The sequence below is a fragment of the Strix uralensis genome, chromosome 2 (genome assembly GCF_047716275.1).
Source record: "Strix uralensis isolate ZFMK-TIS-50842 chromosome 2, bStrUra1, whole genome shotgun sequence".
NCBI classification, from domain to species: Eukaryota; Metazoa; Chordata; class Aves; order Strigiformes; family Strigidae; genus Strix; species Strix uralensis.
This window is the reverse complement of record NC_133973.1, coordinates 41479566-41502356: the sequence shown is the minus strand read 5'-3', so window position 1 is coordinate 41502356 and position 22791 is coordinate 41479566. Positions and strand designations below refer to the sequence as shown.

The following is a 22791-nucleotide window of genomic DNA, read 5'->3' as shown; positions in this document are numbered from 1 at the left end:
GGTCGGGCTGCCCACGTGACCTAGAATCCGACTCCTTCTAGAGACATCTCAGCCGCGCGCGCCCCCGCGGGCCGGCGGGCCGCTCTCGCGAGCACGCCGAACAAAAGGAGAGGCGGGGGGGGGGGTGGTGGTGGTGGTGTCGTGATCTCGCGAGACCTCGTGGCCGTGTCGTCCGTCACCCCCCCCACCCCACCCCCCCCCGGGGGCGAGCGGGCCGCCGGGGGAAACCTCGCGGTATCGACAGCAGGGCCCGGGAGACCCAGCGGGTGCCGCGCGGGCCCGGCGCGCCTGAAATCTCGCGATACTTCCGGGGCGCCCTTCACCGAGGGCTGAGCGGTGGAGGCAGCGCAGGTCTCGCGATAGCGCTCCCCTGCCGGCGCAGCGGCGCCGGTTTCTCTCGCGATAGCGTCGGGTGGGGGGGGGAAGGGAGCGCCCAGGGAGGGGCGGTACCGTGCGTGCTGAAGTCAGCGCGCGCCGCCGGGCAGGCGGGGGGTGGGGACTATATAAAGGCCGGGGCCGAGGCAGGGGGGGCTCAGTGAGGAAAGCGATTCGTGGTGAACGAGCGGCAACAGCGCGAGGTCCCAGCCCGGCGAATCTGAATTTCTCGAGGCGGAGCGGGACACCCCGAGACGATCCCTCGTTATGAGTCATGTGGCGGTGGAAAATGCCCTCAGTCTAGACCAGCAGGTGAGGGACAGGCCCCGGAATGCGGGGGGGGGGGGTCGGCGGGGGTAGGCCACTCCGTTAACCGGAGGGCGGCGGCTGGGGCGGGAGGAGAGGCGCGGACCAGGCTCCGAGTGCGTGGGGCAGGGATGGCGGGAGGGACGGTCGAGATTCCAAGCGTGGGACTTGCTTTGGTCCTCGGTCGCCAGCGGTGGCGTTGTGATTTTCCCCCTTCTCCCCCACCCGCGTTTTTTTCCGCCGGCAGCCCCACCCTTCCCCCGCGCCCCCCGCTCCCGTCAGCGCGGCCCGTTTGTGGCGTAGTCGGTTGTTGCGCAGTTTCCGTCGTGCGGCGGCTCCGAGCCGGGTCTTCTCCCGCGAGGACGCGCCATCGCCGCGGCGTGGAGCGGGTTGGGGCGGGGAGCGGCGCGGGAAGGACGGGCCCGCCGCTGCCGGCCGGGCCGGGATCTGCGCCTGCCCCCGCGGCCTCTTCGCCACGCTCCAGGCCCGGCTTTTGTGTGGCGGCGAGCGACCATGGTACCGCAGGCGGCCGGGACCCCTGGCGGCGGCGGTGGGGAACGGCCCCGCGCGCGGGGGGGTGGGGGAGGAGGAGGAGGGAGCCGGGGGGGGGGGGCAGGGAGAAAGACACGATAAATGGCGGCCATTGTGCCTCTTGACGGGGCGAGGCGGGGGGGCGGGGAGGATGGCGCTTTGTGCTGGCGCCCCCTTCCCCGGGGAAGGGGCTGGGGGAGGAGGCGCTGGCGGTGCCTTTGTTCGAGCTGCGTCAGCAGAGCCCGGCAGCAGCCGTTCCCGCTCTTTCCTCTGGTGCCGGTGGGCCCCGGTGACGCAGTTGGGCCTGGACGAGGAGCGCCTCAGCCGACATGTGTCCAGGCGGCTCCCGGGCCTGCGGTGTTGTTGTTCTCTTTTTCCTTTTTTTTAAATCCCTTTCCTCCTGCTCCCTATGTCTTCCACTTCCCACCCCCTGCCCCCCCACCCGCGCCTGTGCTGGGCGGAGCCAGGCGCAGGCCCCTGCCCAATGTGGAGGGGATAGATGGTTATCTAATCCCTGGAGAAGGGGGGGGGGGCGGGCGGGAAGAGGCCCCCGTGTTGTAGCGAGACCCAGGGCGGGCAGCTGGCGTGGCAGGGCAGCGCTAGTCCTCGGCGGTATGTAGGCTTCGGGCGGCCGCTGCTCTGGAGTCTTCGGCGAAGTAGGTCAGGGAGCCGGTCCTTCTCCCCCCCGCCCTGCTTCTCTTCCCCCCCCAGCACCCCCCATCCCCCCCCGAGGTAGCACGTGACGGGTGCCGGCTGCCGGATTAGCTGGGCGGCTGCGGCTGCTCCCTGCTGCGCCGAAAATCCCAACCCGCAGTGCCGGCTGCACCGCCGCACTGAGATGGCGGCCGCGCCGGCCTTCGTCGCTGCGCCATCTCCGAGATCAGATTTTGGCAAGTGTTGCCCCCTCGGTGTAGACAGTGGGGGTCCAGTGCGAGAAGATTTATGCATCACTTCTGTTGACTGCCCCTGGAGATCCACTTTTAACTAGTAGAGGGTCTTTGTTTTTGTTTACTCTTCAAATAAGATTCATTCTTTAGCCTCATGTTGTTGCTTGTATCAACTAAAGAGATAAGATTTTAAGTAGTAGCTTTATGGAGGATGATACCAGGCCTGCCGTGTGAGACTTTTTCAGGAATCTGAATGTGTTAAATGGCAGCATGCAATAGTGTCTGAACTGAAATACCTTTTGCTAGACTTTACTGTGAGACTGAATGCTGCAAATGAAGTTTTACAAAAGCAAATAAAAAATATTTGCTGAAGTAATTGTAGGAAGAAGTTACCTGATGTTTTGTGAAGAGCAGCTGCCTCAAACATGACTAAGACTATAATGTTTTAGTAGTGTTAATGCAGTGTGAAGAAATAGCTGAGTCTCTGCAAGTGAAGTGCACAAGTGAACTGGTAGTATTTGGACTGTAGTTTCTTAGGCCTAAAAAAAATCTGGTGGGTGTAAGATACTTGCCTTGTTGCCTATGTGGTGGATGTGAGGACATTGAAGATGGTAGAACCTTTTGAGTGCTAACTATTGTTTTGGTTTTTCTCCTTTATAGGAGATGTAACTGATACTGTAAACAAATTTCTTTGCAGTAATAACTTGTTGGAAAACTGCTTGCTCTTGATAAGCAAAAAGTTTTTATATGTTGGAATAAATTAATGATATAACATGTTGATACATGTTTTATTTCTTCTAGTTTTCTGGTCTAGACTTGAATTCCTCAGACTCTCAGAGTGAAGGAAGCTCTTCAAGCAGTAAGTACATGCAAGTTTTCAAGCTTACAGACACACAGTTCTAGAAATCAGGGTTTTGTAGCTCTGAAAAATAGTTTTTGAAGCCAAGATTTACAGGCTAGTAGAGAAATTGAGGTGGTGACTAGTTATGCCTGCTTTGAAAATGCTAAACTTTACAGTTTAGATAGGAGCACTTAATTTAGGAGTGGTACAGCATGTGTAAATTTCTTAAATACTTAACTAACTTGAGAGAACTGAGTGTTCAGATCTTGTCCAGATATTTTGTTGCCTCTAGTCTTACAATCAGTGGCCTGAATTGTTTTAGTAGTGTGGTGGTCTGTCTTCTCAAAACATCCAGCTAGAGTTGGAATGTCTGAAGGTAAGACTTCTACTGGTTAACTGCATTACTCCTAATTCACTGAGTAGAAACTGCATTCTCTGCCATGCAAGGCTTAAGTATGTTAAGAAGAGGGGGGAATCTTCCAGGAATTCACATTCAGCTTGTGCCTGGTACATTCTGATTCATGTTGCTTAGCAGACAGAGATGCTTCTGGATTGTAAATGAAGAATGCTATTCAGAGGCAATTACGTGTGGGTTCTGGTTTGATCTGAGCTGAACTGATGGGGATAGTTGAATTTAAGGGGAAGGAAAAATACTGATAGTACTGTGAGTGCTAGTACTTGAGTGACACAGTGAAAAATCTAAAGCAGCTCAAATATCTGGTATCAGGTTAAGCTTTAATGAGTTCTTGGAAGACAGGCTTTCGTCATAGACACTGCGACATCCGTAAAGGGCAGGTATGACTGACTTGGTCAAAGAAATAGTAAGCCATCTGTGCATAAAAAACTAAAACCAAGCGGCTACCTAAATGAATATCTCAACTGCCTTGGTACTCAGAGAAGGAGATTAAGCACTGTATTAAAGGGCTATCATTTAAAGATGCCGTAAGAGGCCTTAAAGTTTGTGAGACAGAACTTTTTTTCTAAGCAAAAGCTGTTGTTAGAGTATCTCAAAATTTGCTAATACTGCAGTCTTGTAACACTATCTCTCTTTTGTCCTTTAGAAGGCCGATACATTCCTCCTCACTTGCGGAACAGGGAAGCTTCAAAACAGGGTATGTATCAGAAATACAGTGGCAACAGTTGTTACTGGTTTTTAGCCTCCTTCTCAATCTCTGGGAACAGACTGTTAAAGACTTTGACAGTACTCTTAGAGGTGATTATGCAGGCTGCTTGACTATTCTGTGCAAAACACTGCAACTTAATTGTCTGCTTTTAGTGTGCAGTTCTTGGTTTCTTCACCAAGTTACACTCTTAAGCTCAAGTTCAGTATCTGACTGGCAAAATGTCTTCCATATCTCGTTAAGCAATTAATTGTGACTGATGCAAGATGGGGTCTCCCATCTTCAGTACCTCTGTCATCTTGAGTATCAATTTTAATGGATTTTGGGAGTTTTTCTGCTAGTGACAGTGATGTGGAGCTTGTAGTCACCAGTTGTTTAATATGAACAACTAGCACTGTTTCCTTTTAAATGGATGTTTTACACAACTTGCTCTTAACTGGGGAGCATGAGAAACAAAACAGATGTTGTCCTTGTTTAGCTTCTTGCAGTTTTTATGGAAGTCCCCAAGAGTACTTGCAGAAGGAAATACAGGATGCTGGTGAATGAAACATGAAGTACATGACCGATGTTGGTCATATGTTTACCATGGGGGTTTGTGCTGAGAAATGGCCTTTATATGTTGCATTTGAGTTTTTCTAAACAAAAGAAAAATTTTTTGGAGAGCTTTGATGAAGTAAACTATGACCTTTAGCTGAAGATACAAAGATTTCAAATGCTGCAGCATGCCTTATCATGTCTAATGACTTGTGTAGATAGAAGAGAAACATTTCCTGTAATACCTATTGAAATACTGGAATGGAAGAGCTAAAATACTTCCTGCTAGGCTACAACTTCAGTAATGGAAGCTTCATAGTATGGAATGACTTGGATCTCATCTGTTTCTAAAGCAGTGGACTTTCACAGATTCTTTTTTCAGTACTGCAGAAGGGCTCCTTCCATTAGGAGTGTGTGGGAGGAGAATATTGAAATAGCTCATAGTACTTTTGGAGTTACATAGTTTTAAATTTGACTAGATGAAAAATGCTTCATTCCAGGCTTATGCCATTTCAAGAAACAGATCAGTCTGGTTTTGTCTTGCCTTTGTGTGTATCCAAGCTGGTGGTTTTTTACCACCTAAAAGAAGCATGGCCTAAAGCAGCAAATGCTGAACGGCCTGTTACCAGAGCCGAATGTTTTAGGGAAAGTAGAGGGACTCATTGGCAACTCAGCGCTCTTTATGTGATTGGGAACTTCAACATCAAATGTGAGCAGCCTTTCAAGAAATGGACTAGCTGAACCTGAGGAATGTGCAGGTTTCTCAACAGCAGGACAGAACTTAAAGTTGGCTTGTGGAGATCTGCTGTTCATAGATTTCCTTTCCCTGTATAGTAATTTCTACCAAACTTCAGTTTAATTTTTGGAGTTACCAGATGGGGAGGGATACTCTAGTCTTAACCTTGTGTTCATATACTCTCTTCTGTGCAAGATCAGAATTTAAACATTGCAATGTACATGTGATCATGTGTGGCTTTTCTGGGGGCTTCAAGCTTCACTTTGCAAAAACATGAAACTTAAGTTTGACACATGACTTGTTTAATTAATAGAACATAAGTTGCCAACTTTCCTTGGTAAAATCTAACATTTCCAAACTGTCTTTAAACCTGTGAGTACTGTATCGCAACTCCTCATGGCTCCCTGTGACAAGGTTTGTGATGGCTAAATGGAAAAGCTATGATTCCAGTTCAGGCCCCCTACTGAGAAGCAAAGTAGGTATCATCAGTACAGGGATGTAGAGCTGAGCTATTTTATAGGGTGATTTGAAGACTGTTACTTTCATGAAAGTACAACTGTGTAATGTTTGCTTCTGTTATTTACAACTGAATTAGCAATTGCTGCTTTGTGTTGAAGCTGTTCTGTTCCTTTGAATCTTTAGCAACAGATTTCTTGAGGTGTAGACATTAACAAGCAACAGGCAGAAGAGACCTTGGATAATAGTGATCTTTGACAATGTAACAAAATTCTTGGTGCAGCCTTAAAAGTGTAATAAGCTGATAAAATTTTCATTGATGTAAAAATCAGTTAAACTACTTGGTAGAATTTCAGTAATCCAGTAGAATTGTCTTGCTCACATGGCATGACCTTATGGACTTCTCTGAAAGTGTTGACTATTACTGAATTCAAAAACTTGTAAAATAACTTGTTCCTCCTGTGTGTTCCCCTAGACATTCTCTAGAAACAAATAGTGTACAGTTCCTAGCTTGGGGTTCTCACTTTCCTCTGTAGTTGATGACAGTATAGTAATTCATAGATGCTATTAAAGTTGCACAATGGGCTTATTTGCGCTAAGTAAGAAATTGCTTAAGGCAGTGGACTTAATACTTCAAAAAGAGCTGTTCTTTGTGTTCATGAAGACCTGAGCATCTTCATGATTTAGTAGGTTTGACAGGGGAAGGACGCTAAGGGATCTAGAGTATTTCTGTTTAAAACTCCTGTAATGCTTTCTTCAGCTTACTCTTCCCATACACCTGCAGATTTGTCCCTACTGTAATACTAATCTGTTAGCTTTGTACATGAACTGCAGGGAATTGGAGCATACATAAAAATACATCCTTAGGTTACTTAATGGCAGTTCTGTTTTTCAGCTGTTGAAGCTCCATTGTATGGAGTTCAGTATGCAGGATGGCCTGGTCTAAAGTGTCTTAATTCCATGAGCTTAATGTGGTGACACTAAAGCTTGTTGTCATGTAATTTTCTTGTTAAAATTCTTGGAAACTCCTCTTGGATATTTAAAGTATAATGTGCTCTATAGTAGATCAAGGAGAAGATGTTGAACTTACCTTAAAGGTATTTTCCAACCTGAAGGATTCTGTGAATTTATTTTTCCCATCTTTAACAGGCTGATTGCTGTGTGTGGCCGCTTTTCAAGTAAGCTGGCAATGTTTGGTGTTAAAGCATCAGAAAATGCAAATTAAAATGCTGATTGAGGAGAAGCATTGACAATTCTACCATTCCTCATAGGTGCAAGAACTACAAAATTTCTCATTACTCTGTTCACTTAACTGAACTCCAGTCTTAGCCTGTTTGAGAGAAACATGTGCTGGATGGGATCTATACAGGTTTTTACTTAAACCTGAAAAACACCACCTTGATATTAAGGAATTTTCTGATAAATCTTGCATGCTCTCATGATCATTCTCTTCACTTTAGAGAAGTCAATATATGGTCTGTTCTGGATTGTCTCGGTGCATTTGCTTTTGATTTTAATTTGCCATGTGGTGTTCTAAATCATGGTGATATCTTCTGCTGTCTGGTTACTTAGAATTGACTTGTATGGCCTGGATCTCTGTTGTTCTGTGCTAATCCAGAAATAAAATCAAACCAGGAATACCAAATGGAAAATGGAATTAACAATTAGGGCTATTAAGCAAGGTGTGTGTGTATATATGTATGTATTAACTTGGTCTAGAGTTTGTCTAGAAGTTGCTGCACTAACTTAAAAGTACAGCAGGGTACCAGCTTCAGAAACTAGTGCAGTAAGAAGCGAGATAAGTAAGCTTACTTTGTATGCTCTTTGGAGTACAAAATTTTGACCCCTTTCTGGAACTTCTCAAATTTGGTAGAAGATATTAACATAGTACAGAGTCAGCCCATTTTTTTTCACTAATGAGAAACTACATCTATATCTTCCTGAGGATTGTTCTGACAGTACCACTGCTGTTGGATCTCTCAGCAGAATGACATACCCCAATATTTTTAGTGTGATTTGAAAGTTACTCCTAAAATCTGGATTTAGATGCCTTCTAAACAAGCTACAAATTTCTCATGCATTAATGAAGTGATTAGGGTATTTGTGATCTTCTGTCAGTTTGTGTGAAGTACATTTATCCTTAAGGACTAGAGTTACTTAAAGTGCTTCAGAGGTCTTGAAGCATTCCATGATCTTGTGTGCTAATAAACTTCATGCATGGATTATTTTTGCTGTCTGCTTCAGTTAGCCAGACCAAATGAGTTACAGTTATCATGCTTTCAGAGTTCCCTTGTGACTAGCGCATGTTTGGATTCTGGGGAGTAGAATTGCTTACTTTTAAAAAAGCATGGGGGAAGGATAATGACACTCTCCAGAGAACATGTAATAAGGTAATTGTTATAGCAAAGCTTTTTCAGAGAGATAGGATCTAGAACAATCCCTTTCTTTGGAGTAATTTTGTTTCATGGTTGCTTTATTGTCTGCTGCCTAAGTCTTGACTGATTTTGTGCTGTGGAGCTGGCAAAAGCATGCTCACTAATAGGAGTGAAGTTATTTGTTTATCTGTTTAATTATTTCACTCATTCTCTGCCAGAATCCCATAGCTGAGACTCTGGTTGGGGTCATGTTTTCAAACTTGTGAAGGTTGCAACTCTGAATCAGAATTTGTGAGTTTAGTCTAGTACCAAAGCAGTGTGGTACCAGAGCACTGTTTAATGCTCTACTTTTCTGCCAAGAACAAGACCAAGACTTTTTACTTCATGGTGTTGGCAAGCTGATGTGCTTGCTATTCTACTTGGTCCTTCTAACATACCTCCTAAGTAAGCTTTACACATACCTTACTGTATGTGTAAAAGTGCTGTGGAAAAATTCATTCTGGTAATTCATTGTGAAGAACTCCATATTCCTTATTTTTGTATGGTGCTGTTAACTTGTCTTCGTCTGTGTAGATCGAATTGCTCTATGTACTTGCAGTATGTCAAAACATTCTAACTTCCATATGGATTTCTAATGCAAGGGCTAATATAATTTATTGATCTCCAGCAAGAGGCCGTGTTAATGTCACAAAAATAAAATGCATTGTCAAGGATTTGTGTTGGAGTTGTAGAGATAATGTAGATCAGGCTTGGGAGGACTTGGTGTCTTAATGCTTCTTTTGACACCTGTCTTTCCAGAGTAGGTAACTTAAATAGCACTAAGGCAATTGCAGTGTTACAAAAAAATTAAGATGCTTGTACATGAGTGGAGGGATTTCAGCAAGTTCTAGTAGGCAATAAGAAATGCTTAGTCCGTATTTGAATAAGCCTTAACGTTGTACATCTCCCATTCTTGAAGGACTGCCCGCATTTAAATCCTGTAGACCTTCCAGTGAAGAGTTACTGGGCAGAACTTAGTTTTTTTTCTTGTAAAAGCCTAGACCATGTACTGTATGGCTAAAATAACTTTCTCTACTAGGTTTTGATAGTGGTGGCTGGAGTTCTAGCAGAGACAAGGATGCGTACAGCAGCTTTGGTGCACGGTCTGACCGTGGAGCAAAATCAAGCTTCTTTGACCGTGGCAATGGATCAAGAGGAGGAAGGCAAGTACTTATTTGTCTGAGTGGTGCATACAAAGTCTGTCTTGGTTCTAGTAGTGTACCTGTGATCTTGATGATAGAGTTCTAGGTTTGAATAACAGGATAAGGTAGGAGGAACCTGGGAGGGGAGGAGAGAGCAAGAGAACCTTGATTTTAAAGCTACATGAGTTCAAGGATGGGAAACTTGCATGTGTTGAAAAATGTGCTGTGTAGTCCATCACCAGCCACTCACTGCAGCTGTAATGACTTGCTGACTTAACAATTTCACAAAAAAAGCTAGATGGGTGGCTACTTCCAGAAGAATCATGAAGAGCTGTTGGGAGCACATAAAATACACGAAAATGGATTTTTATTTTTTAATTTAATTTCTTTTTCCTTGTTTAAAAAGTGTAGTTAATAAAACTGGGTGAGACTCTTGCAGGTTCTCTACCTTACTTGATCAGTCTTACACACATCATGCGTTGTATGCACAAGTGTGGTGAGAGTGACCTTTATCGACTAGTAAAGCTGACACTAGTCCTGTATCCAGACTTTCTCAAACATGATTTACCAAGCCAAAAACTAAGCAGTTGAGGTAAGGACTTCTTCCACCTTCTTTCCAAGTCAGTATACAGGTGAGCTCCCTCTTTATAAAATACTAATGTGAGATGTAATTGAGGTATTCAGTTTGATCACGCGTGTGGTGGGGGAATAAAGGAATAAATTACGGCACTTGAGGGTTTTGTCTGGATGTGGGAGACGTATGTAAAGTGAGGCATGGTACTGAACAATGTCGTCCAAGATTTAAGTGGAGCTCCCTACAAAAACCTACAAAGACTGAGCAACTTGAATTGCAGCTCTACTGGCATATGACTGATTCTTTACACTTGTTACACGTAACCAAATAAAAATTTTTCTAACAAGGTTCAGTGTGTTGAACTCAGCTGAGCTGTGAAATTATGCAAAACTTCCCTGTGTGACAGAATAACATGACCGACCTAGTCTGATGGCTGGGACTAAACTCATTTCAGTTTGTAGGTCAAGAAGCAAGTACAGATAATCTGATGATTTTGAATTGTTCTACAGTTGTAGATGTAATACACAGCATATACTACTAGATTACTGCAGCTTTAATTTTGCATGTCCAAAAATCCTGTTGCCCAGGAATAGTGGCCTGATACTCTTGCTGTATTTAGATACGAAGAGCGTGGGAGAGGTGGCGACTATGATAGGAGTGGCTTTGGCAGATTTGACCGTGGTGGGAATAGCCGCTGGTCTGACAAATCAGATGAAGATGACTGGTCAAAGCCTCTTCCCCCAAGTGAACGCCTGGAACAGTAAGTAATGGAACAGTGCAAATTCTCACGATGGGGTCAGTTGATAGGTCTAGCAAATAAAACACTTTCTCTTCTGTTTTTAGAGAGCTCTTTTCAGGAAGCAATACTGGCATTAACTTTGAGAAATACGATGACATTCCTGTTGAAGCAACAGGCAGCAACTGTCCTCCACATATTGAAAGTGTAAGTATTTCTTTTTAAATCTGGTTTGCTCATACATCTAATAGTGACTGTTTTGCACATGAAACTTGATGTCATGCTATCTAAGTTCAGGGAGGAAAGAAAGCACTGTCTTGCCTTCCTACGGCTAAGCTTTTCTGCAGATGAGGGTTGCATATGGTGAACTAAGACATGGGAAAAGCTGTGTAAGCTAAGCTTGTTCAGTTAACACTTGTAGCTCACTTGTAACTGTGACTTGTCTTTTAAACAGTAAACATGTAAAGAAGTGGAAGTGGTTGGAGTTGTGGGCTTGTTAGAGCAACTGCTTAAGCATGGGCATTATGTTGTGCTAAGTGTAATATGCTAGTGTAATCTGCACTGCAGGCTTGGCTGGCTTTTTAGGAATCACTTGTGACTGGACTAAGTAGATACCAGACTCTTGGGAACTAGCTCCTGAGTATCTGTAAATTTAATAGGCAAGTTCTATTGGAAGAAATGAAACAAAAACTACTTTACAAATGAATTCTTAGACCAAATGATGTGTTCCATGGTGCCTGAAGGGAAGGATCCCCATCTTCTTTTAAATATATTGCAGTTCAGCGATGTTGACATGGGAGAAATTATTATGGGAAACATTGAGCTCACACGCTACACCCGTCCTACTCCAGTTCAGAAACATGCAATACCTATTATTAAAGAAAAGAGAGACTTGATGGCCTGTGCTCAGACAGGTAAGTTAGTAACTTGTTACTGCTTAGTCCCTTTCGATAGGAGTAGGGTCTTGTGCTACGTTACAGGTGCAGCTTGAGGAGTACCACTGTCTGTTCAGAATATACTGAAATACTTGGCAGTGTTGGAAATTAATTAGCTTTAGAGTCATGCAGCTGCTTTAGATGTGGCTTGACTGGATTTACTGAGAGAAATGTTTGTGGCTTAAATCACATTCACTTCAGGGTTTTTGGTGCTGAGTGGCAAGTCTTTCATAGATAACCTCTGCTGCCTAAGGAGTGTACTCCAGTGGCATAGGTAGTGTCTGTATACTAGTGCAGATGTTACTGGGAATATGCTAGTGATACAGGATTACTGCTGTAGCTGACAGTGCAGTAGTTTTGAAACTATTAATAATACTGAATTGTGTCCTAATAGGGTCTGGGAAAACAGCTGCATTTCTCCTACCAATATTGAGCCAGATCTATGCAGATGGCCCTGGTGATGCCTTGAGAGCTATGAAGGCAAGTATTTAAATACCCAGTCCTGGAAAAGCTGTGACCAATAAGTATTTTTGCCCCGTATGCTGATGGCTGCTATTGAACACAATGCCTGGGCTTAAATGTCATCGTTATTTTGGGTATGATAGGCAAGCTTCTCAACTTCTAGAAGACTTCAGCTATTTCCCTTGAAAAATACAGGCTGTGGAACACTTTTTCCTATCTAAAGAGTTGATATGTGTAACTGTCTAGAGAAAAGAGTGTTCGAGTGTTTTTATTGTTGCATAAGCTTTAAAAATGCTTCCCTGGCTACAAAGAAGCTACTTGGTCACATGTCTATGTTGTAGTGACTTCTGGATAGGATGTAACAGGTTTTATGGCTATTATTTCTCTGCTGCTTAAGTTATGGATCACAGTGCAGGTTGTAGAGACCAAGCTGTGCAGCTGTGTTGCTGTAAACGTTAATCATCAGCTGAATCCTGGGTACTACAATAGGGGCAGTCTTCAGATGCAGTGCTTAAGACAAGTTGGCATGCAGCCATTCCTTTTCTTGTTAAAACAAACTTGGTTGACCTGTCATCAATATTGCCTGTAGTAGCTGTTTTAATTCCCCTCATATTTGGGGAACTCATTCCAATTTTTTTCTTTTTTCAGGAAAATGGAAGATACGGGCGCCGTAAGCAATATCCAATCTCACTGGTCTTGGCTCCCACTAGAGAATTGGCCGTGCAGATCTATGAGGAAGCCAGAAAGGTATATCCAGGAGTTAACCATTATAAAATACCTTAAGTATAGTTTTTCTTAGAGCTAATTTACTTTGTTTTATAGTTCGCATACCGTTCCAGAGTTCGTCCCTGTGTTGTATACGGTGGTGCAGACATCGGTCAGCAGATACGTGACTTGGAACGTGGATGTCACTTGCTTGTAGCAACTCCAGGACGACTGGTTGATATGATGGAGAGGGGAAAGATTGGACTGGATTTCTGCAAGTAAGTAAAGTGTTCTTGTCTGTATGTGAATGACTTCACAATTAGAAATTGTACCTTTTAAATCTAGAGTTAATGAAACTTCAAGTTCTAGCTTTTGGACTGTGTAAACATCTAGCTGAGAACTCTTGTGGTCCAGTGTCTGTGCTGGGTTACAGTTTAAAGAAAAAAGCTCTGAAGAATAATCTTTTTTGTTACTATTTAGGTACCTAGTGCTTGATGAAGCTGACAGAATGCTTGATATGGGGTTTGAACCTCAAATTCGTCGAATTGTCGAACAAGATACTATGCCACCAAAGGGAGTTCGTCATACCATGATGTTCAGTGCTACTTTCCCCAAGGAAATCCAGGTACTTTAGAAAAAACTTGAAGTATTTTAATGGCTCATAGGGCCAAACTTCATCTCTGGAGGGGGGGGAAAACACACTGATTTTGTTTTTTCTTCCCTCGTAGATGCTTGCTCGTGACTTCCTTGATGAATATATCTTTCTGGCTGTTGGCAGAGTGGGTTCTACGTCTGAGAATATTACACAGAAAGTAGTATGGGTGGAAGAGTCAGACAAACGATCATTTCTGCTTGATCTGCTAAATGCCACAGGTAAAGACCTGTTTCAGATGAGCAAATAAGGCAAAATTCAGATGAGGTGAATCTAATGACTCAAGTAATAAGAGTTTTTATTGAGTAGATGAATGAAAGAGTATTTTCTTAACATGCAGTGGATGTATTGCACTGGCTAAATGTCAGTTTTGAGGTTGAGGTAAGCTCTTCTTGTAATACAAAATTGGGAGGGAAGTCTCCACTGTCTTCAGGCATTGAATAAACAGAATAAGCAAGAGCAGAGAACTTAAACTGCCTTTTACCAGGTGGTGGAGCCAAGTATTTGTCTGTGCAGCTTTTCTTCTGCTAACCTATGCTTTTAATTATTGTTAGGCAAGGATTCCTTGACTCTGGTGTTTGTGGAAACTAAAAAGGGTGCAGACGCTCTTGAGGACTTCTTGTACCATGAGGGATATGCCTGTACAAGTATACATGGAGATCGCTCTCAAAGAGACAGAGAGGAAGCGCTGCACCAGTTCCGTTCGGGCAAGAGCCCAATTCTTGTTGCCACAGCAGTAAGTGAAATCTGTGTTTGAGCCAGTAAGCATATTACTTGGCCTGTGGAATTTTAACTAAGATTTGATTTAATCCTTTAACCACTAGGTAGCAGCAAGAGGGCTGGATATCTCAAATGTAAAGCATGTCATAAACTTTGACTTACCAAGTGACATTGAAGAGTATGTACATCGTATTGGTCGTACAGGCCGAGTAGGAAACCTCGGTAAGTATGACCTAGAATTTCTGTAGACAGTACTTCATACCCAAGTTGATGGGTGTAGTAGTATTGACTAAGTAGTAAATAGCAACTAGCTACTTGAAAGAAACCCATGTGCTGCCTTCTGTAACCTTCATTGCTGTCTAGCCAGTGTGGAAAGTAACCAGTTCCTTTAGCACTTCTTTTGCTGTTTAAAAAAAGCTCTGATACCACATGTAAGCTTGGTGTCTCTTACATCTGTCACTAAATAACCTGGGTTTTTCTGACTAGCTGTGGTAGAATAATGGTCTTAAATTAAATGGTATTGTCTTTGGGTAATTCTGGTGTTCTCCAGCTTGTCTATAAGGAGTCTGTCACAGCTGCAAGTGGAGTGTGGAATGGGTTTAAGTGCTGTAGTGTACTTGCTTTGCGTGGGACTAAAACTGAACATATATTGTAGGTCTTGCCACCTCATTCTTCAATGAGAGGAACATAAACATCACCAAGGACTTGCTTGATCTTCTTGTTGAGGCTAAGCAAGAAGTGCCATCTTGGCTGGAGAACATGGCTTATGAACAGCATCACAAAGGAGGTGGTAGCCGTGGGCGATCTAAAAGGTAATGGTCACAACTGTGGCTAAAGGCATGCTTTGTCCATTGTGAGAGGCACTTCTGTGACTTGTTCTCAGTCTAAAAATACAGTTAGAGGTCAACAAACTAGTGCAGTATAAACTTAGGTGCATCAGAAAGTGACAGCTTGATGTCTGGTTTTGTTCTATCTTATAAGGCAATTAATGTCTAAGACTTTTGTCCTCTTAAGCAGACAACTAGATAGAGCTGAGGTACAGTGACATCTAGCAAAGATGGCTTTAGAACTCTGAAAACAGTTACAAAACACTTAAGAGAAATGTATACATGCGTGTGTCAGATGTACCTTGAGCAGCTATCTGATGTTTAGGGAGAAGGTAATGCATACCTCCTGACATAAACCACGAAAGGTACGAGGCCATTTGTAAATAGCTTTGCTATGGAAACCTAAAATGCTTTAAGATGGTAGTACAAAGCCATGTCTGATAGCTTAATGGAGGGGGAGGAGAAACAACCCTTCATCTTAATGTAGTTAATGTGATATGACCACACGAATTCTAATTGGTGGTTGGTTTTTTTTACTTCAGAAGTATGCTTGTTAAATGGTTGTCCTTTTCTACAATATGAAAAGTGGTCATAAGTGCATCACTTAAACACTAAGATAGGTTTGGAAGTTCTGTGGAGCAGAGGTTGCACTGAATAATGCCTTACCAGGACCCAAGAAAGTAATTCTTAGTGTAACATAACAAGTTCAACATGACACTACTTAAATAGTAAATTTTTGTTTGCCATCTTGAATGCCCTTTCCAGATACCACAGAGATGCTTATAACGCCTGCTGAACTCAACAATTGTACTGGTTGTTGGCTGGCTGTAGTTGGTAACCAGAATTGAAGAAATTTTAGAACTTGAATCTCAATGTCTGCAGTGCTTAAAATACCCCTGACTTTACTCAAGTGTTTGTTTTCTTCCTTTATACAGCAGTAGGTTCAGTGGAGGATTTGGTGCCAGAGACTATCGAACAAGTAGTGGTTCTGGCAGCAGTAGCTTTAGTAGCAGTCGTTCAACCAGCAGCCGCAGTGGAGGAAGTGGCAGCAGAGGATTTGGAGGTAAGAAAAACTGGGCAGGCAGTGCTGGCAAATACATGCCCAGATCTAAAATGCTTGCTGTAGTAGAACTGCTGGAGGTAGTGTTTTAAATACGAGGTCAGCTGGTGTTTGTTATGTAGAGTCTCAGCATCCTTCTTGGATCTAGGCTTGTGCAAGTTACCTGTCTTTGATCAGCTCAATGCTACCTATTTTTCCAGCATTTTCATTTAATGTGTGTGCTTGATAGCACTTCTGGGTGGGTTTCCTTTAATAGACAGTAGACACACCTTGTCTGCACCCTGGGCTGTTTTCTTGTTGTGAAGGCGCAAGTCTTTAGCGGGTTAATTAAGCATCACTTTCTCTTGCCTTTCATAGGTGGTGGTTATGGAGGCTTCTACAACAGTGATGGATATGGAGGAAACTATAACTCCCAGGGGGTTGACTGGTGGGGCAACTGAATCTGCTTGCAGCAGATATCCTACCAAACAAGCTAATATGGAAACCACATGTAACTTAGCCAGACTATACCTTGTGTAGCTTCAAGAACTCGCAGTACATTACCAGCTGTGATTCTCCACTGAAATTTTTTTTAAGGGAGCTCAAGGTCACAAGATGGAAACAAAGGAACAAGTAGCCCTATCTTGAAGGTGGTTTTGAAGACTCTATTGCTGTAGTCAGGATTAACTCCCCTCCCACCCATCCCCACCCAGAAACTGCATTTATAATTTTGTGACTGAGGATCATTTGTTTGTTAATGTACTGTGCCTTTAACTTTAGACAACTTTTATTTTGATGTCCTGTTGGCTCAGTAATGCTCAAGATATCAATTGTTTTGACAAAATAAAAATTACTGAACTTGGGCTAAAATCAAACCTTGGCACACAGGTGTGATACAACTTAAACAGGAATCACTGATTCATCCATAATATTACAAAGAAAAACTTATGCGGTAGCCTGCATTAGGGCTTTTGGTATCTGCAGATTTGAAAAATAAAACATCTTGAAGCATATCAATGCAATTAGTTTCTAATGTGGCAAAACTGTACTAAGTTAAAGTTCTGATTTGCTCACTCTATCCTGGATAGGTACTTAGAACCTGATAGCCTTTAATAAGCCATTCCAGTCATGATGAGATGATGTATGGATACATGCATACATTAAAAGCACTGTTTTTGAAGTTAATGCAAGTAAATACAGCAATTCCTTTTTCAATATTTAGGCAGATCATTAATGTGAGCTAGCCAAATGTGGGCAGAACATTACAGGGAACGTTTAAAGGTCTGATAACTTGAAATAGTTTTTAGGAGAATTCATCTATTTAGACTTTTTAAAAATGCCTGCCATATGAAATTGAAATGGTAGAATGGCTGACCATGGCAGTGATGGGTCCTCCTCAAGGGCCTGACTGAATTTTTGGTCTAATAACGCATGCTAGTGTTGATGTTTTTTGGTCAAGAGGGTATGAACAGGAAGAATTATGCAGCAGGCTTTATTTTAATGCAGATTCACATTACTCTGTTCAAGCTGCGTGGAGATGTTAAACTGGCTTACTGTAGACTTTGTAAAATGGCTCCAGAAGAGTAACAAACAAACCTGAGATCACAGAGGTTGGAAATGTACATAAACTGCACAAGGTTTCAATTCTGCTATTAAAGTGCAGTTTTAGTCAGTTTTAGTTGCATAGGTTTCCATTGTATTTATAGTCTGTTTATGCTAAATCTGGCCAAAGATAAGTATTGTCCACCAGAAAAATGCCTCTGCCACTTGGAATTTCTGTGCTAACTCTGTGGCCAGAGCAGTTAACAACTAATCTACAGTGGCATAGGAAAATGGCAAAAATCTCCTAAAGTGCAATAGATTTTTTCAAGTGTATTGTGCCTTGTTCTAAAACTTTTATTAAGTAGGTGCACTTGACAGTATTGAGGTCATTTGTTATGGTGCTATTTCAAGTCTAGGTTTAGGCCCTTGTACATTTTGCCCATAACTTTTTACAAAATACTTCTTTTATTGCACATTCAGAGAATTTTATATATGTCTTGTGTGCGTGTCCTTAACTTCCAATCTTATTTTGTCTCTTGGAGATTGAACGCAGCTTGTTTAAGGAGAAGGAAATAGATTCTAAAACTTATTTGGGACCATGGGAATGATAGCTGGGAAGAAAACTATTTGCACACGACAGATTTCTAGATACTTTTTGCTGCTAGTTTTGTGTAATATTTATTGAACATTTTTGACAAATATTTATTTTTGTAAGCCTAAAAGTGATTCTTTGAAAGTTTAAAGAAACTTGACCAAAAGACAGTACAAAAACACTGGCACTTGAATGTTGAATGTCACCGTATGCGTGAAATTATATATTTCGGGGTAGTGTGAGCTTTTAATGTTTAAGTCATATTAAACTCTTAAGTCAAATTAAGCAGACCCGGCATTGGCAGTGTAGCCATAACTTTCTGATAGTAAAACAAAAATTGGCAACTTAAAATTAAACATGCCAAGGTTTTGATACACTTGTCTTAAGATATTAATGAAACACTTCTAAACACTGATGTGAAGTGTCCAGATTCTCAGATGTTTGTTGCGTGAGTTTTGTTTAGTTGTGTGTTTTTTTTTTCAGTGAATGTCTGGCACATTGCAATCCTCAAACATGTGGTTATCTTTGTTGTATTGGCATAATCAGTGACTTGTGCATTTTAGCAAGTTTTATCAGCCAGCAATATTTTCAGTTCAGATACAAGGATTCAAAACAATATGCAAGAATGGATTTAAACTTGCTGAATGTGAAAATTGAACTTCAAGTCACTGTAGGTTTAGAATTGCTTATTGTATTAGTTTAGATGCTAGCACTGCATGTGCTGTGCATATTCTTGATTTTATTAAAATAAAAAAGTTGAACTGCACAGTCTACTCATTTGTGAAGCGTCACTCTTCTGGTTTACAAGATCTGTAGCCCAAGTAGTCTCATTCACGTGCAACTCTGGAAGCAGGTGAATCTAGTGTGGTGCGCATCAGTGTGCTTACAAATGGCAGCTATGCTTAGGGCTGTAGCTCTAACAACCTTAAAGCCTGTTGCCCTGCAGTCTTAGATACTTGTGCAAGTTTTCTAGAGATGCTGACAAAGCTGGTTGGGGACAGATGAGGAGACAACCTTGTCCTTTTTTTTTTTTTTTTTCCCCTTAGGGTTACCAAGTTTGGCTGTAACAATTAAAATGTGCTGAACTCACACTCAGACTTGGATTCCTCAGCCATGTAATGTTAAGGACTTCATCTCACAGTTGTGCCTCTGAACTTGGCAAAGGTGCCTTGTAGTAGGCAGCTTTAATTTTGAAATCTTACCTGTTGATTGTTGCTAGGCAGCCTCATTAAAAACAAGCATGTGCAGTTCTGTGGGAACAGTGCAGTACATACCCTCTTCCCCTCTCCTCCTCCAAAAAAAGTGTCCCCCTTCCCCCCCCATAGCAAATGTATATTCACACTGCAGTTAGAAAAATTACATTTTCTAAAAGCTTGGGCCTTGACCTTGAAAGAGGTGAAGTACTGGAATTATCCAAGGGGATACAGTGGAAGGAAGGACAAAAGTTGCTTCTTTTAGAAGAATATGATTTAGAAAGAACCTGGGTTTAAAGTTCTGTGCTGGTATGACTAGAAACTGGTGAATTCCTGGTGACTAAGGGAGAAAGTAATGCCTGGGAAGTCTTTAGTTCTGACTTTGCAGGCACATGGTAAGGGTTGAGGATCAGTAAAGGTGTGATGTGGACTTGGAGCCCTGGATCTTGATAGTGCACATGTGTAAATGGAATCCTTCCTACTCAGCACACCACCATTCAGTAATGGCCAGGGGTGTTGAAGAACTGTGGCAAGGTCATCACTGTGCTTACCGGGATAGCTTGCTGAGGATCTGCTTTGAGCACACTGACTGTGGACCACACTAAATTTACCTGCTTTATAGACTTGCACTAATTATCAACCTCATTGTTCAGGGCTTTGTGTTGTCATGCTATGTCCCTGGATGTGCAACATGCACTTGAGTATCTTCCAAAGGCTCTAACCTGGCAGTTTTCCCCCCCCTTGTATATCATACAGCTAAAGTCAGAAATACAGAACCACAGTTAGGAGACACACTGGGGGAAGTGGTGTGCGCTGTGGAGGTTGCCTGTGGGATCTGGAAGTTGAGCTTCGTGTGCGAAGGTTTGCGCTCAATGCCTGATGGTGAGGTTTGTTCCTGGCAAAGGCTGTTGCAGAAAGTGCAGGCATGGCAGAAGTTGGGCAGGTGAAACCGTGGGAGCACAGTGAAGCAGCTCTCAGCCAGACCTCAGGGTGAAGCAGTGCTCTCAGGGCCAGGGGTTGTGAAGGTAGTGGGATAGTGTAAAGCAAGGGGAGCTCTTGAGTACAAAGTGAGTGAAAACTGAACAGAGGAAGTGTACTAATGTGTGACAAATGCCCAGGAAGATTCTCTTTTGCTGGGGCTGGAGCAAGCAATTTACCTCTGGTAGTATGAGGTTGAAACTAGGCTACTGGGGAAATTGCAGGTATGAGGAGTGTTGGGACGCTTAAGGTACTGTGGTAAGAGGAGCACAGAGCATGTTCCCACAGGTGGGAGTTTGTACTTTGGTAGTTCTTGGCATGCTGGGCAGCATAATTTTTCCCAGGATAAATAGGAAAAGACTTGGAAATGGGTGGAAAAAACATCCTAAATTGTAAGGTAAAAGAAAAGTGCTGTGAAGTTAAATAGTGAAAATGGTTACTGATCAGTTTTTCTGAAGCGGTGTTGTATCAGGCCTTCAAAATGCGCAGTCAGTCCTTACGCAACAACTGGCTGTGTATGCCAGTAGTAGGGTTGCAGTAAAAAGGCTGTAGTAAAACCTACTTCCATTTCTGCTAGTGAGATTGCTGTGACCTGTGCAGATAAGCAGTGGTCTTGAAACAGCATCCATTTGACTGGTGAGGAGGCATGGGAGGGATTTAGGTTGGGGATTTTCATAAAGGTTGAGACAACAGTGGGGTCACTAGAGGGATTACTGGTTACTGTTTTTGTTAGGTGCAAGCATGAAATCTAGGCAATGATTGAGTACAGGAAAGATGACTTGTGCAAGCAGGATGCTGCTGAGGCTTTCACCATGGCAAACAAAAGTTGCACTGTATACCTCATTAAAACTGTGTGTCTGTAGCTGCCTGAGTTTGTGAATCCTCATTAAGTGCAGTGTTCACTGTTGCTCATATCGATCAATGTGTTCATGAAAATAACCTGCAGTTAGTTATTACAGTCTACATAGGCTTACAAATCTTAAGCATTAGCTCTTGTTCTTAGGAGAGGAGGAAAGGAGAAGTCTGTAGTTTCTCTCCTACTTTGTTGTGAGCTCTTCTAGTGAATCTGGCTAGATCTGTTGCACTAGCACACAAGCCAACCTCACAGGACAGTCGTAACTGGATTATTTTTGAGGGGAAGAAGTTTGCCAAGGCTATAGAGATGACAGAAAATAATGCATGAAGCTACCTCGTTTCCCACTTTGTGTCAGAAAGCATACCCGTACAGATTCTATGCGTGGTTCTGCTGGCCTCCTAGTTGGTTGGTTGCTTCACTGAATTGTTTGCCTTGGGCATAGCATTGCTCATATGTCACGTAAGTAGTCCCCAGAAAGTGATTTAATTATTCCTTGTTCACAGAAATCCTACCTACCAAGCTGAAGTAACTTGCTGATGGTTAACAAAGCAGGCGTGGACCAGAGCCAAGACTAGGAGAAGCATAAGTGGTGGTAGGGCCTTTGTCTGGTGTGGTCCTCAGCTGCTACCCTTAGTTTGTTCTTGGCATTATTTAGGGTAGGTCTGGAAAGGCTGTCGGTGCAATGGATCTCTTAAGTCTTGGCTGTCCATTTAGGGTAAGGGTGGAAGGAAATTCTGTTGTATATTTAGTCATTAGGGGCACTGCATCTCTGCAGAGAGTTTCTGTAAGCAATTGAAAACCTGCTGTAAACTGTTTGCATTTTATCAAGAATAGGTTCACTCCTAGTCCTGCCACTTTAGGGGAAATTTACCACATGTATCATCTGATTTGTTAGCAAAAAATATTGCTGCTAAAGGAATTACATTGCTCAAATAGATGTTTAGTGTATTCAGAGCACATCTTGCACAGAGCTGAATCTGATTGATGATCTGTACAGGTTTCAGTACGGTGACAGTGTCAAATTACATATTTGGTGTGATGAAAACTTTGTTCCCACTGAATGTTTTATACAAACTAGATTTCTCAGGTGAAGTGTTTATCATCAAGGGGCATGCTCTGATGGGCTAGGACTATAGGCTTTGCAGGGAAGCCTGAAGTACCGTCTGGAGTAAATTGATAGAAATCTGTTGGCATTATGTGCTTGGATAGTCAGTGCAGAAAACACAACAGTGTTGCTTCAAGGTGGGACTTGAGTACCAGAGTTTTTTCAGTGGCTAAGGAGTTTATCTAATCTCCTTCAGCTGATGATTCAGTGGGAACCAAGTAGTAGTGATAAATTTGAAGAGGAAACAGAATAAAGGGTTAGGCAAAGACACAAGGCATCTGTTCCCAGCTGTGCTGCTGGTTTGGGTTACCTGGGGCCAGTCACCATCATGCTCCAACTATTCTTGTCTCTTGTTCATCGTGTCAGTTTGACATCAACTTTTTCAAGCAAGGACTGCTGTGCCCTATCCCATCTCATCTGTCATCTCACTTGGGACTTCTAGTTTTTACTTAAAAACAACAGTTTGAAGGTAGATTCATATAAAAAATCACTGTCTAATAAGAGCGTGGGACACCTTAGCATATTCCTTGAT

The 22791-nt window shown here is 42.7% G+C and overlaps 1 protein-coding gene across 2 annotated transcripts; it reads left to right on the top strand.

Moving 5' to 3' along the window:
- The first annotated feature begins 513 nt into the window (after positions 1–513).
- Positions 514–18893, top strand: DDX3X (DEAD-box helicase 3 X-linked). 2 transcript variants are annotated; one of them, XM_074858516.1, is made up of 17 exons: positions 514–687; positions 2901–2958; positions 4002–4052; positions 9241–9364; positions 10537–10677; positions 10761–10860; positions 11432–11567; positions 11983–12068; positions 12699–12797; positions 12873–13033; positions 13236–13380; positions 13484–13628; positions 13962–14143; positions 14232–14349; positions 14783–14939; positions 15893–16017; positions 16372–18893. In XM_074858516.1, the coding sequence occupies exons 1-17, from the start codon at positions 643–645 to the stop codon at positions 16452–16454; spliced, it is 1956 nt and encodes a 651-aa protein (XP_074714617.1). In that variant the 5' UTR covers positions 514–642; the 3' UTR covers positions 16455–18893. The 2 variants fall into 2 exon arrangements, with proteins under 2 accessions (XP_074714617.1, XP_074714616.1); XM_074858515.1 differs by having other exon boundaries at positions 515–687; positions 15890–16017.
- Positions 18894–22791: the final 3898 nt, after the last annotated feature.